The sequence below is a fragment of the Xiphias gladius genome, chromosome 2 (genome assembly GCF_016859285.1).
Source record: "Xiphias gladius isolate SHS-SW01 ecotype Sanya breed wild chromosome 2, ASM1685928v1, whole genome shotgun sequence".
In the NCBI taxonomy this organism is placed as follows: Eukaryota; Metazoa; Chordata; class Actinopteri; order Istiophoriformes; family Xiphiidae; genus Xiphias; species Xiphias gladius.
Window position 1 is genome coordinate 2,784,043 of NC_053401.1, and position 15,244 is coordinate 2,799,286.

General features: G+C 43.5%; 1 protein-coding gene across 2 annotated transcripts in view; it reads right to left on the reverse strand.

Annotated features, from left to right (window-relative positions):
• Nucleotides 1-15,244, reverse strand: part of plxnb2a.1 (plexin b2a, tandem duplicate 1) — a 173,719-nt gene that overhangs the window by 8,477 nt on the left and 149,998 nt on the right. For both annotated transcript variants that reach the window (XM_040140381.1, XM_040140391.1), the window contains 14 exons: nt 14,686-14,797; nt 12,253-12,462; nt 12,075-12,158; nt 10,592-10,687; nt 9,499-9,635; nt 9,300-9,400; nt 7,533-7,762; nt 6,850-7,031; nt 5,983-6,049; nt 4,886-5,032; nt 3,707-3,784; nt 3,108-3,186; nt 1,754-1,854; nt 241-322 (listed from right to left, as the gene is read on the reverse strand). In XM_040140381.1, coding sequence (XP_039996315.1) covers nt 241-322; nt 1,754-1,854; nt 3,108-3,186; nt 3,707-3,784; nt 4,886-5,032; nt 5,983-6,049; nt 6,850-7,031; nt 7,533-7,762; nt 9,300-9,400; nt 9,499-9,635; nt 10,592-10,687; nt 12,075-12,158; nt 12,253-12,462; nt 14,686-14,797 — 1,706 coding nt within the window. The remainder of the gene's footprint in view (nt 1-240; nt 323-1,753; nt 1,855-3,107; nt 3,187-3,706; nt 3,785-4,885; nt 5,033-5,982; nt 6,050-6,849; nt 7,032-7,532; nt 7,763-9,299; nt 9,401-9,498; nt 9,636-10,591; nt 10,688-12,074; nt 12,159-12,252; nt 12,463-14,685; nt 14,798-15,244) is intronic.

The following is a 15,244-nucleotide window of genomic DNA, read 5'->3' on the forward strand; positions in this document are numbered from 1 at the left end:
TCTGCCTTTTGGGTATTAAGCTCAAAGTTTTAAGGAATCTCTGAAAAGTTGATATGAAAATTCCAGAGGCTTCAAAGTAACTTAGAAACTACAGTCACCAGTCGAGTTGAGAGGAGATAAAGTAAGTATAAGAACCTCAAAACCGTATTTCAGCACAGGACCAGAGTTAAATTCCACCTTTGTAGAAAAAGTCTGCCTTAGTGTGTGTGTGTGTGTGTGTGTGTGTGTGTGTGTACATACTCTCTTCATAGCTGTCCTGGTGCTGGTGGAAAGACTGTGTGTGCAAAACTCTGGACAGAACCAATGTGGCGTTATCCCGAACCTGAAAGAGGAGAAATCACTGAAATCAGTGAGCAGAAAATACATCAAGCACATGTCGACGAATAGTTTTATTTTAAATGTCAGAGAGGAGACTGCAGGAGTGTTTTTGTTTCTGCTGGTTTTCATGCAGCGCGAGGACGAGTCTCGTGTGACTCGACATTTTGTCTGCGCTTCGGTTTCTGGTTGTTTCAGTGCAGAAGAAAAGGTCTGAACTCAACACGCAGAAGCAAAGATGATTAAAAACATCCAGAGTCGGGAGCAAGAACCCGAACTCCAAACTTTCCTGACTCACCGCATCACAGATTCGGCTTTATTCCATTAATCCGTTAATTGATTGACGTCTATAAAAGGTCTGACATAGTTTCCCAGACTCAAGGTGGTGTCTTCAAATTGCTCGTTTTATCCGGACATCAGTCCAAACATATTCAGATTATGATCACATATGACAAACAAAAGCAGTGATTCCTCACATTCTCCTTCCTCAAGCTGGAGCCCGATCGTTTTTGGCATTTTCTGCTTGAAAAACACCTAAAACGGTTAAATGGTTCTCAAAATAGTTTCCCGCTAATCCATTAATCATCCTAACATTTCAGCTCTAGATGAAATACAGAAAATAATGAAATAGAAAGTGTCCAAAGCACACAGAACAAATCACAGTATAAGATCATATCTAAGCCATTCTTTGTGTGACTGACTGAAAACAGGGAACACCAATAAACCGATTTATTATTTAATTCCTGGCTGGAGAAACAGAAAACTTTTCTTTTAACGCTTTTATAACGGCGCTTTGGTGTAAAAAATTTTTTAAATCTTCACATAAATCCCAGATAGAAGAACTAAAGGGGCACGGTAACATCAGCGCGGACGTGCATTAGACTTGAACTTGGCTGAAAACACGGAGCTGGTACCGGCCTTTCGTGAGATTCCTCCCTGATCACAGCCGGCAAATATGTCTTCATTTAATGCTGTAATCTGGACACAGAAACTGCTCCACTGCAGGACAGTTCCACTCAACAATTAGTGAATAAAGCAAAAAAAAAAGAAAAAAAAGTTAATTGAGCTCCATTCCGACAGGATTAACATCACAGGGGGGGAAGGGGAATGAAATATTCACTGCGGCTCCGCGGTAATTCAACACTTTCTTCAAGACGGTATTTTACCCATCAGGGAAATTACGGTGTATGGTCTGTAATAGACGTGGACATTCAGTGGGACAAAGACAAAAGAGGAAGACAAAGGCCTCCGCCCGGGAGGCGGGGCCGGGGAGTCGAAGGGGAGACAGAGATGCGGTGTGATGTGAATTTGAGTCAAAGCACTTTTGAGCTGAAACACCGGACCTTTGCACGTTTTTTTTAGGATTGAGCCGAATGAAGTAAATTCTGAAGTTTTTGCTTGAGAGCCTGCAGGCAAACGTGCGTCAGAATGAACTCACGTTGTAATGAGCCAGTGTGTTGAGTCTCTTCCAGCGTCCCTCCTTCTGGGAGGTCAGGTCGAGGTCGGACAGGATCTGACCCGTGGAGCCAGGACGCCACTCTGCAGATGGACGGGGGAGATGAACTTCAATGTGTGCTTTTCACAGCGCGGGAGAGAAAGACAACATGCTACCCAGCTCAAACAAAAACCAAACCAAACAAAAACAAAAAAAGAAACCAGAAAAGTTCAGAACACCAAATGTTAAATCTGTTTATCCACTTCTCTGACAGTCCTCGTGTTATTTTGCCATTCTCATGTCTGATTTGGCTGCTGTGCAATTTCCCTTTGGGAACAATAAAGTATTCGATCTTCTACCTAATATCACAGTCCCCCCCTTGTCCTTTCATACCGTCGCCACAACTGTGATCGTTTTGCACTTCTGAATTCCACAGCAACACCAAGTCCCGCCCATCACCGCAGTTTTAACAACAGCTTCACTGCCAAGTTCAGATCTGATGTGTGTTCTGATTCACCGGTTATTTAAAAACGGCTGCAGCTGTGTCGTAGTGGTTTGATATGAATATGAAATACAGGTTCTTAGTGAATGTGAAGATACTGGTGTAGCTGTTTATTAGAGAGGGACCATGCAGAGGTACCTCACATTCACCTTTGTCATGTTGGTGGACGTCTCTACACTGCTGCTCTGGCAGAAGTAATGTCCGTCCGTCATTATTATTATTGCTATTATTGGGACAGCACATCACATTATCTCTGAAGACTCAAACTCTAAGGAACACAGGTCTGTCAAGACCCGCAGACCGTCAGCTGATCCAGCTGCGCTGTCGTCGTACGTTCAGCGTTTCTCCAAACACGCCACTCCTCTCTCCTCTCATCTTACGCTGGAGGAGGTCAGGGGCGAGGAAAGGAGGCAAGTGAAGGAAACTCCTCAAACCATTCAGTGACCCCTCGGGCCCTAAGGGTGGGGGCACTGTCATCCCGGTTCTCCGCTCATTTTTCCCTTTAATTTGTATCCAATTCAACTCAATACGTTGAGTCTCCGTTTTACAGTTACGCAGCCTGTATATGAGCTTTGTGTGACGGCGTCATGATATCTGATGTTCCCCTTAGCTAAGGTACAGTCCGTAAACATCGTTCAATCTGATAATAACGGTTTCATTGTTTTTTTGTATTTTATTTTTTTTTCCACCAAATCTCACTGTAACCCTGCAGTTCCACCGCAGACCTGCAGGGTTTGTGACAGCAACACTGTTCATTTGTATAAATGTCCGTCTGATAATTGTTAAAAATAAAGACTCTAATGATAATGTCTCTCGAGTGATTCAAATATCTTGGGACGGGTGTCTGTGTCTTACCCAGGGCAACACTGTCCACCTTCGGCCTCTGTGAGTACGGCAGGTTCCTGTAGACCTGATCGATGATCTTCTCTTTCACCTGGAGAGCGGAAAGTGCAGATTTTAACTGCCAGAATGCGTGCAAACCAAAAAAACAACAACTTATCAGCACTGAACAATACTGACCGGGCAACGGAGAAATATCACAGAGGACTAGTCCTTACAATTGGTGGAAACCCGAACTCGGCTTGATTTGAATTTTTCTGCCACAACCACAACTTCACCCTCGTATCTTAACTCTCCATTTCCTGTCTGGTAAAGGCAGGAAATCCAAAACTATCTAACGCAAAGGTTTTAACAACAGATGTTTGATTAATCACCTTTATGCCTAAATGGAAGGGTGGAAAGCAGAGATACACGACAAAAACTCCCATATTTTTAAAGGAGCTCAGTGGCCAAACGTTCTCTGCACGTGTGTTATCAAATCATGTGCCGAAATCAGCTGAAACCAAAAATGAGAAAATCTGCACTTGACCCAGAACCAGATGTAATAAAATATTTGGCTCCCGAGGCCGAGGCCGCTGAAGAAACGCAACTTGAGAAAGGAAAACATAACCCACCTGGGAGACGGTGTCACAGTTCAACACCTTGACCGGAGTCACATCTGGTCCCTCGCCGTGCACCAGCACCTGCAGAGTCTGGCATCACAAACACACCTGTCAGCCAAACACTAATCCTGGCCGCATGCTCTACGTGACGCCTGCAAACTCTGGAGTGAATTAAAAGTAGGGCTGCGACTGATGACTGCTGTCATTGTTCATGAATTTCTTTATTAAAAACAGCGAATGGAAGGCCTCTCAGCTTCTCGGGAGTTCAAGGTGACGTCTTCAGATGCTTTTGTTTTGTCAAACCGCCCCCCTAAGAGATCAATTTGCCCTGATATAAAACAGAGAAAAGCAGAGAAATCCTCCCACTTGAGAAGCTGCCGCCGAAGGATCCCAGCGGGAATTGTGTCTCTGAACTACTTTTGCGTTCCCTCGCGACGAGTTTTGCGTCCACAGCGACTGTGAGTGTGTCGGTCTAGTCCAGTTAAAGTACGCTGCCACGTTGGGGAAGGGCTCTGCAGACAGTACAGGGAAGGAGACACGACGTGACACCTCACATTATGCATCCATTGCTCATTGCTCCTTACGAAAGCCCGAGCTCTGACAGTGTACCGCGCCCAGCTGCGACCACAGCTGCAGCTGCTCTGCCTGGCTGCTGTGGATACGGTTGCCGCTCAGGCCACAGCTCCTGCTGCGGCTGGAGCTACGGATACGGATGCTACGGATACGGCGACAGGACGGCTCTTTACTGCTCCTGCTGACACTAGTCAAGACGGCACCGTGGCACCTCTCGGGATTCTGAACCCTCTCAGCCAGCACGGCCGCGTCGGGCGACGCACCCAGATATGTCGTGTCGCTAACCGCCGTGGAATAATGTGTATAGTCGGAATAAAGGGGGCGTTCTTCCTGTTCCTCCCATCCTGCCGACATTGCGTGAACGCAGCATGAGCTGTTTTCTGGCTCAGCGTCTGAACTCTGACTTGGGAGGCTTTTCTGTGCTGACACCAGTAACGTCAGGAGAAAACACTGAATGCCGTTTTTTTTTTTAATTTTTTTATGCATAAGAAGGATTTTAAAAAACACAGAATAAACCCGAAAGGGAGAAATCAGCAGTCTTGATCGGAAAATCCAGACTGTTCAACATGCATCTTAAACGGAAGAAAACGCTGACCACTACAGTATGTGTGTACTGACCAGCACAGAGTACTCGACGTCGTCCCCCAGCAGTCCCGTGTCGTTCAGCGTGTATTTGGCTTTCTTCATTTTGGCGTCCACTGGCCCCTTCTCCACCTGGTGCTTCAGGGCCTTGAACAGTTTGTATAAGGGCTCTCCTGCCGTGTCCTAGAACACGGACATAAACGAACACATCATGTCAGATCCACGTCGGTTTGACCCCACCGACAAACTATCGTATACTGACACTTAAAGCAGTGTGGTGCAACCAGCCCAACGCTCCCTATTCACAGGCATCTGCTGAGCTGCTCTCTCAGCCAAGGACAGTTTTACCTGCAGTTAAACCTGCTACTGTAACTGCCTTCTCTATAAAGCAGTCAGTCATCATTGTTATTATTTATTACATTTCTATTAAAGTCAGGCAACACACTTGCTTAGCAAGAAAATTCTCTTCATTAGTGAAGCATTAGTACGTTTGAATACATTTTCCTCGTAGGTTAAATACAAAAGAGAGAAGTGAGGGTAGTTTTCTATCTATTTAAAGGGTTGAAATATAATAAGTATAATAAAAAGAGTTTGTCCTGAAAGCTGGATGTGAAACGGTGACACAAAGTATAATCATCTTCTGCATATCGAGCTGTAGAATCGTGACGATCGCACCCTGGTTTCAGGGAGTTTTAGCGTCCTACAGTCTAAATGTTGTTTAAGAGGCTTTGAACTGTTTGGACACTGCCAGGAATTTCTTTGGTTGCTCCTGATCACTGTCACAACAACAACCAAAAGAAAAAAAATGTCCATGGTGTGAAGACTTAGTGCAGAGCTGAAGTGTGAGAATGTTAAATGAGAGAAAAATCGGCACAACATTTCCGCTGCTGCCGGCAGTATCAGCTTTCCAAAACAGCCCAAATTGGCCAAAAGAAAAAAAAAAAAGATCAAAAGTAGGATGTACGCCGAACAGTTTTCAAAGTTTCTTAGAGTCAATTATAAATGAAGGATCAGGAAAAGAAATAGAGGAAGAAGGAGAAAGGCAGACAGGAGCAACAGATCCAAGAGAAAAGATAAAACAAATCGAAGGGAAGCAGAAAACAGCAGAGGATAAGTGAGAGAATCTGTGTTACCCGGAGGAACTGATAGAGACAGATGGACATCCAGTTACAAAGCATCCTCTCCACCACCGTCTCTGACCTGTACACACACACACACATAAAAAACATTAGGACTGTACAGCAGCCACTAGAAGACACTTTTCTATCAATCATAAATAAACATAAAAGCTAAATAAATATATGTGTGAGAAGAACATTACGGTTTTCCAGACTTTTCTAGACTTAAACACTTCGCTTATTCGATTCAAACGTTTTTAATCAGCATGACCATTCTCAGATAGAGTCTTGTGAAAGCCCTGTGTGAATAACGACTTTGAGTTTTACAGTGCATTCAGAACGCTGTCAAATAGAAAAGGAAATAGTGAGGAGAAATACGCAGAACTTTATGAACAATGTGTTTAAAACGTAACTGCAACAGCAGATTCAACATTTCTCTCACTTAGTTGATGAATTGACAGAAAATTAATTTCTTTTTTTCAATCATTTGTTAAAAAAAGAAAAAAGACAGTTGCCATTTTCGGACATTCTATAGACCAAATAAATAATATTTTCATTATCGATTAATCGAAATAAATGTTGCAGCCCTACATCAGTAAATGTGATTTAATACTTAGATTTTTAATAATAATAATAATAAAGAAATAGATCAAATCAAAGAAAATCTGAGGCCTGATGCAGATCCAGCAGGTCAGTCTGATTCCATCGCAACCTGTCCTGCAAGAGCACAACTCTCCTTTGTTTTTTATTATTCTTTGTCTATTTATCATTATTCTTATTATTTATCTCCTTTATTCGCTGCCCTCAGCTTTCACAGACTTCCTGGGTGTCAGCGTGCTTATACCAGGCTGTGCTCTGCGAGTGTATCCGCCCCCCCCTCACCTCCTGAGCATGAGTTTGGGGTTTTTGCTCTGCACGTGTTCGTCCATCAGCTCCAGCAGCAGCGTCCTCATGATGTCCGTGTAATACTCCAGCTTTCCGTGCAGCGCCACCGTCAGCAGGGAGGCAAAATAGCCCCGAGCCCGGGCGTTGAAGTCCGGGCGACTCTCCAGCGTGTGGATGAACTAGAGGCAGAGAATATGGTGGATTTTAAAGTTAAAAACCGTGACTGAACGGGGGCAAGGAAGTTCATTCTTGACCTTGGTAAGTTTGACAAAGAAACTAACTCAAGATGCACTTTGCTCGAATTTTCCAAATTCATACAGGGTCTTTTTATCCTCGGGTCCCCCCTGGATCGGTTCCCTCTATAAAAATGAAGTCATGCACGTTGGGTTTGAGTATTTTTTCCACCGTCTGTTTGGACCCATGAAGACCTCTGGTGCTCAGTAAATTTAATGGCAGATTTTAATATTTCTTTTGCATGAGTAACCGTTTTGGCCTGATGTGGCTGCGAGAGGAAAGGTCAGGGCGTCACCAAAATCGCCAGGGACCATCCTCTGGGGAAAATGTTCATTTTCCCCAACAAACGCAAAACCTCAAGAGAAAGAAAGAAAGAATGAAAGAAAGAAAAAAGGGAAAAGAGAAAAGAAGAGACTAAAAAATTCCACTGAAAGCTTCAGACTCACGTTGATGAGAAAGGTTTTACTGTTCAGCAGGTTGGAGAACTGGTTGAGCGCCTGAGCCACGATGGCCCTGCGGGCCTCTGGGATTTGTATTTTTCCTGTGATCATGGTGTCGTTGGCGCCGTCCTTGGAGGGCAGGAAGAAGTTTCGGTCGGTGTAGGTTTTGTAGTCCAGGAAGGGCATCCGGGCCTCACTCAGGTCGTTGGTGTGGTCCTCCATTTCAATCATCAGATCTGACAGACAGAAAAAAAAAAAGAAGATCTGAAAGTATCCACTCATTTATATTTATTTACGATCTTTCCATCTTCTCCACGGATAATCGGCTGGTGAGGATGTCGACCACGTGATATCATATACTCAGCATATTTAAGACCCCTTTTACAAGATTCTCATTTTAAAACAAGTCAGCTTGAGACATTAAAAAAAAAAACAAGTCAGTTTCCAGTGGTGGGAAGTAACTAAGTACATTTACCTGAAAATGACCTTGTACCTAGTATCTAAGACCAATTTAAGGTTCCTGTACTTAAGTATTTCTATGTTATGCACTTACTTTTCAGAGGGAAATGTATTTTTTACTGCACTACATTTATTTTACAGCTATACAGTGTAGTTAGTAGTTAAGGCTCTGCACACCCAACCAGCTGTTTTCAATCACTCTGATGGATCGGACCTCTTGTCTGAAGTAAGTTGGGTGGAGGTTATGCTGGAGTGATAACTGGGTCGCTGTCCCCGCCCTTAACATGCACGGCAAAAACCATTATCTTGAACCTGCGCAAACTTGCTGTGTCTTTAAATGTTCTAGGAGGATTCAACCACTTGGACCGTTTATTTCCACTTTCGAAAGTCGCCCTGGAAACGTCTGACATGTGAACAGTGTGTAGTCCCCCCTGAGCTCAGTAGCAGAGCTGTCGGTTGCGGCTGAAAACGGTCCAGCGAGCTCGCCAGGAAGACCCGAAGCTTTCTAGTGTTTCTAATGTCTGATCCAAAGCGCCGCCCGTTCTGGTGACTTGCGTCGGCAGGAGCTCCCGATATGGAGACAAACTGTCAAAGCTGCGACGTCCTCCGGTCTGTGAACGCAACGTGGGCCCCGATGCTGACAACATCAGCTCTGCGGAGAGAAGTTTGTGGCGCGTCGGCTGCTTGCCTGCGACGCCGGGAACCCGAGTTTACTGGACCATTCTGTTGTTGACACACTCCACATTTTGGCGCATTACAATAAATATCCATAAAATATTTGGTAGTTGAATGTGAAGTGACAGAGTTTTAGAGTAGCAGCAGACTAACAACTCTCCCGACTCCATTGGTGCCATTAAAAGTACTTTGATGCTGAAAAAAGTGTAAAAATGTGACAATTCTGAATTAAATCAATGTGTTTTGCTTTTTAGCTTTGAGATTTAATGACTGTTTACGGACTTTTTCCATCGGATAAATAAGGACGCAGGACATGCATTTTTAAAATACGAAGCAGGCGAGCAGAATATAATAACCTGTGGCACTTGCCAGCAGCTGCAGCACCGGTGTGGGCTAAATGAGCTCCCTGTTCACTCTCAGCCAGGTTTCCTCTATTGCTCCTCCTCATTCAATATTTAAACATGAAAATCCACTTTACAATATATATAAATAGACAATAATTAGCTTAGGGACTCAGGTTATGATAAACTGTAAGTATCCTTTATAATTAAGAGAAAGATGTGACGTCTTTTATTTCTTCCCTCACTCATCTCTAGATAACTTCAGTCATGTGACTTCGCAGCTTTCAGGTGAGCGTACCTGTGAACTCTTTCTTGCAGCGATCTCGGACGCTTTCCTCCAGATTCTCCAGTTGGTGTTTGACCTTCTCGTATTCCCGTTCTGCCTGCTGACTCTTCCTCCTGTTAGCCGGCGACAGGAAGACCTTTAAACATCTCAACGCACAGAAAGGCAAAAGCGTCTCTTTGTGCCCCTATTTATTTATTTTTTTTTGGCAAACCTGTAGCAGTAGACGGAGACGGCGATGAAGAGCAGCATCGGTACGATAACCGCAGGGATGATTATAGCCAGGGGAATGTCGTCTTTCCTGGCGTAGTAGACCGAACCCACTATCCACTCGCCGTGACCAAACTTCACCTGCGGAGAGACCGAGATCGTCTTGTATATTCCAGTTTAAGATGGTTGAAATGAAAACTTGAATGCCTCTGAAAACATCTGTAAAATGGAAAATTCGGGTTTCGTCTTCTGCATCATTCTATACACATTTTGCAGTAGACATTTGCCATCTTTGGAAACCGTAGGATCTTCAGTGGATTTAAACAACACTATTAACAGTTAACTTGTCATGTCTGTGAGCATCTTGAAAAGCATTCTATAAATAAAATGTATTATTATTATCATCATCATCATCATCATCATCATTATTATTATTATTGTTAATAATAATAATAATATTGTTAACACCCTCCTGCACAGTAAAAGTCTGTCATGATGCTCATGACAAAGGCTTGGTTCTGGTACTATGTTTTGAGTCCTGCGTGTTTTTTTTAAATCTATACTTGTTTACGTTTTGGCAAAGAGGCACCATTAAAAGCAGCCGAATTAGCTGTTAGCAGCTCCTGCTGGCCGTGCACCCATGGATGTGCAGACAACCGTCGCCGGATTAATGTGATACTGAAGAAAAGTTAAAAATGTCATGATTCTCAGGCAGGTTCTGAAGCCTCTTTTTGTCTGTGACTTTTTAAGCAGATTTATGGACATTTACTCCTGATGGAAATCAGAGACGAAGATATCCCGGGGAAGTGTACGTCACACTGAATGATATCAACACGTGCTTCATGTCTGTGTGTTCAGATTCATGCAGTATCTTCGCCTCCCCCTCAACTCTCCAGCATCCCCCCCTCCGGGGAGGCTTTGGTCTCTCTCTTTTGTCTCTGTCCTGCCGACCGTCCACGTCTATTGCAGACCACATCCTGTAATTTCCTGACGGTTAAAAATTCCGTCCGGAACGACGAGTTAAATTACCGAGGAGCGCATGTTAATCCCGTCCGACTGGGGCTTGGGAAATTGAAATTTTTTGGTCGTGTGTTTACCACTAGCTCCAGCAGGTCGTTGGTTGTGTCTCTGCGGAGGCGTTTGGACCTGGCTCGGGGCTGCGATGAAGGCGCCTCCAGGATCAGCTTATCGTCCTGTACAGAGTCGACGGAAAGAGGGAATGAAAAGCTGAATTAGAGACATGTTAAACTGTTGGTGCGACTTCATTCTTGACAATGTGTTGGGACAGCTTTCCAACTCGTCCACCAACTGTGATATAACACAGTGTTTCCCAACCTTTGGAGTGAGCAACGACCACATATCACAATGCTGGTTATGTCAGTGAGCCTTTTCCTTCTCAGACTGTTTCATCTGAACAGTTTCTGGAGTCCTGAAGATGTAAAACCTTAGCGTACTCCAACTCACACATAAAGCAAATACTTCAAAGAAGTCAGACAAAAAACACAAAAACAAAACAAAAACATCATGTTGAGGTTTTTCTTTTCCTCTTTCCTACTTCGATGATAATAAGCTTCATCATGTGACCTGCCTGACGCTCGGGTTTAAAACCTCTGGTACAAAAAACACCATGTTGCATTGATTTTAGTTTTGCTTTTAAAATGCATGTGGGGGACCAGGAAACAACAAGAAAAAAAAAAAGCTGCCCCCCCCCCCCGTTTCATCTCTTCTGTCGAGGCATTCCTCACCACATTTTTTCACCTAAAAATACACTACTGAGAAACAGCCAGCCCAGGTGTTTTTAAGCTTAAAACAAAAGGTCCTCACTGGTTTTTGGGGGTTTTTTTTGTGTGTCAGGGAGAGGGTTTGATGTGGGCCAGAATTTACACCAACCGCTGCTTACTAACCGCCTGACTGGCTGTCTGACCTGGAAGGAGGAAATCATTGTCATGACAATAAAGTCTCCAAATTTTGGCCGACCTGAGTCGACTAAATAAAAGTGCAGCAGCGGTAGGAGACGCTCTCAGGTCTTCTACTCGAGTAAAAGTAGCAACACCGCAGAGTAGAGGTATCCTGATACAAGCAGAAGTCCTGCATTTGAAATTTCAGTTAAGTAAAAGAACAAAAGTATTGGCAAAAGTAAACCACCAAAAGTAAAAGTACTAATTTTCCATTATGGACTTAAGTGCAGTACTTGAGTTAATGTACTTACTCTCCTCCACTGCAGTGCAGCAAGTGCTGAGTTTCAGAAAACATAAGAGGATGAACACGGAGACGATATATTTTTAGGTACAGCTGAATATGCTGAATCAGAACGAAATGTGTAAAAGAGTTCTGTTTCTGTCCGATAACACCTTTGAAGCCCAGTCGTTCAGAGTCGCTGCTGTTGTTTCAGTAGAATGACTGCATCACCTCCTAGACTCAGAAAGGGTATTCAGTTAAACCAGCGCCACTGCAGATGTAGACACGGAAGATAGGACTGGGATATCCTACATTTAATGAAACGCCAACATCGGACCCATCTTTTCAGTGTAAGTTCATTATACTTTGAGGTGTTTCTTAGCTCTTGCGGTGAGTGTTTACCTGCAGTATGTTAACGTGACAGGAGGCATCTCCAACAAACGCCTGGGCCTCTTTGGCGGTCATGGCCTTGGAGAACCCTCGACCCTGATCAAAGCAAGAGCAAGAGCGACAGCGTGAACTCAACAGATTCAGAGGTGAAGAGCGAGGTCAAGGGTGAATTCAAACCGTCGGCCCTCACAGTCACGATGATGATGCTGGTCTCGGTGATGACGTTCTTGGCGAGCTCGTTGAAGCTGGGGTCGGGGTGATAGACGAAGTTCTCCAGTTCCTCCGTCATGTTGTCCAGCTGCAGAATCGTCCTGAGAGACTGGGCGTCGAGGGAGCTGTTCACCGACGGAGAGTAAAACTGCAGCACGGTGTCGTTCTTGCTCAGAGTTTCCTGGACAAACTGAGAGCGACATGAAGAGGAGTGAATTTCAACCTGAGAAAAGTCGAAGAAGACTGCCACAGTGTTTTCTTCCTGTCAGTCAGCACCAAATTATTTGGTTTCTTCAAATGCAAATCAAAGAAAACTCTGCAACTAACGATTATTTTCCGTTCCTTGGGCTATTAATCGGTCAGAAGACACAGAATGCCTGTTACAATTTCCCACAGACCATGGTGATGTCTCCAGATGTGTTGTTTTCTCTGACCAACCCAAAAAATACTCAGATTTCTGTCACGTATGACAATGGAAAGCATCAAATCCTCTGGAGAAACTGGAAACAGTAAATTTTTTTGCCATTTTTGCTTTAAAAAAATGACAAAAAAATTATTTAACAGTTGACGAATAATTTGGGTGCCTGACGCTCATAGTGATGAACCTACAGAGAATTATCGGCCGAATCTGCGTCTCCCCTCGGTTTCACAGTGAATTTCAGCTCACTGTTTATCTTTCTGAACCACAACTTTCCTGTTCCGGTTCGCTCTCACAGCTCTCTTAGAGTCGTTTTCTGCTGTTTTTAGAGAAACAGGTGTAAAAAGCCACCGTCCACCACCTGACAGACCCAGTCAGAGACCAGATGGTGAACATGGTGAAGCTTTTAGCAGCTAAAGAACCAGATGTTTCCCTCAGGAGCTGGTGGAGACCAAAACCAGAGCTAAAAGAGAGGGAATACTGGACTTAAATGCACCAGGTGATCACAAACACCAGTCAAGAAGAATGATTATGTTGCTCTGTAACAGCTGGATGTGGAAATAGACAGCTGTTTTCTAAAATGTTCACCGTATCAACTTGTCACTGATGTCTTCACATCTTTCTGGTGCCCCCATGTGGCCAAAGAAAATGGGTCATTGCAGGTTTAAATGTAATATTTTTAAAATCTTTCTTGTGATGGTTAAAAGAGAAGTGTTTGCAGTGAATCACTCTGGATCTGAAGTCACGTGAATCCAGGTTCTCAGTGCATGTGTAACTTTCACTTCAGACGTCTCCCTCCCTGTGTTTCTCTCTCCCCTCTTTCTTCCCTCTTCTGTCTCTTGCTCCCCGCTGTGTCTCCCCCTCTGTCAGCTTTTGATGAAGCGATGATAAAGCGACTTCACCTCCTCTCCCCTCCAGTGAATCTTTCCTGAGAGAGACTGTCACTCAGAGCTATTCAGCCGTGAAATAGAAGCGTTGTCCCTTTCTCTCTCTTTCAGGGTTTTTTTTAAACTCAGAAAAGTGTCAGTTGTGGCTGCAGACTGATATGTATCGACCCGATATTTTACTTTTATTAAAAATTTGACTTCAGGTCCTGTCAGCGTCTCCACCTCTGATATTGTGCAGTTTGAATAATTGCAGGTTTATTGCTTGATCTGTACAGCTTTTTTTTTATCCGATAGGAAACTCGACCTGAACTGATTCTAAAGAGACACGTCGCTCAGATACATTGATTATAAACAAATATTCATTGTCTGTTATTGTCTAAAATTTAGGCAAAGACACTCAGACAAGAACAAAAACGAGGAAAATGCTAAAAACTTCACAATTTTTAAGTTATTTGTTCATTTTAGAGTGATTTTTTTTTTTTAAATGAACTTACATCCATTCAAGTTTTCATGTTTTACAGTAATTGTTTTATTTAAATTAACTTCATGTAATATAATGAGATTATCAGATTTTTTGAGAACATACTCTCTTACTTTTCCACATTTAGGCACTGAGGTGAAAAACTAAACATTTATGAAGGTGTCAAACCGATGTAAATTTCATATTACACATTTCAAGAAACCTTTCTGACGATATATTTGACTTTTCTTTAAGATTTTTTTACCGCATTTACCGTAGCCTTATTCCGCACTCTTACGTCTTTCGTAACAACTTGCACACACCGGTTTAAGTGTTAAAGACAACCCAGTCGCGTAAATGGCAGAGGACAGAACAAAGCGTGGAAAGAGAGAAAGCAAGGAGAAGAAAAACCTGAGCTGGAAAGGGAGAGAGAAAAATGGATCCGTAGGAGCGACAAATAAAGAGCGGAGGAAGAGGAAAAAAACAAACTCACCGCAGAGAAGAGCGTGTGTGAGAACTAGACGGGAAGTGAAATACCACTTTCTAACAAAGAACGAGCATCAATCTGCTGCTACAGTGACAACACACGCACACACACACACACACACACACACACACACACACACACACACACACACACACACTTACCTCTACAGGAGCGCTGGCCTGTGGAACCTGCTCAGAAGTGGCCTGGACTCTCATCTTCGCTCTCTGGATCAGATCAAAACCACTTCCCACCACCACAATCCTTCGACCACCACTAAACACACACACACACACACACACACAGAGGGTTGGAAATTAATTTAAATACAGTACATTTACTGGCAACGTGTCCTAAAATGCATTTTTTCCCCATTACTTCCATTTACATTTTTGGCAAAATTTATGTTTCTCCCACATTTGATGAGACGGTCAGTTTAGTTTTTATACATATTTATCTTTGGCATTTCTGCACTGCAGTTTCTTGCCCACTCTCCACTGCCTCATATGATGAAACCAATACATCTGTGATGAGCTGACATCAGTCAGGCTCTAATCATTACAATGCTCTGTTAAACGTTGCTGGGAGCGGACGTTATTTCTGTTTGAAAAGGGCTTATGTGTTGAGATCGGGGGCATCGGGGCAAGTAGCAGCTTGCTTGACAAATGTTTGGGACTGTCTTATCCACTGTTTGCCAGACAGTCTTGGAAGGTCCCTGGAGCT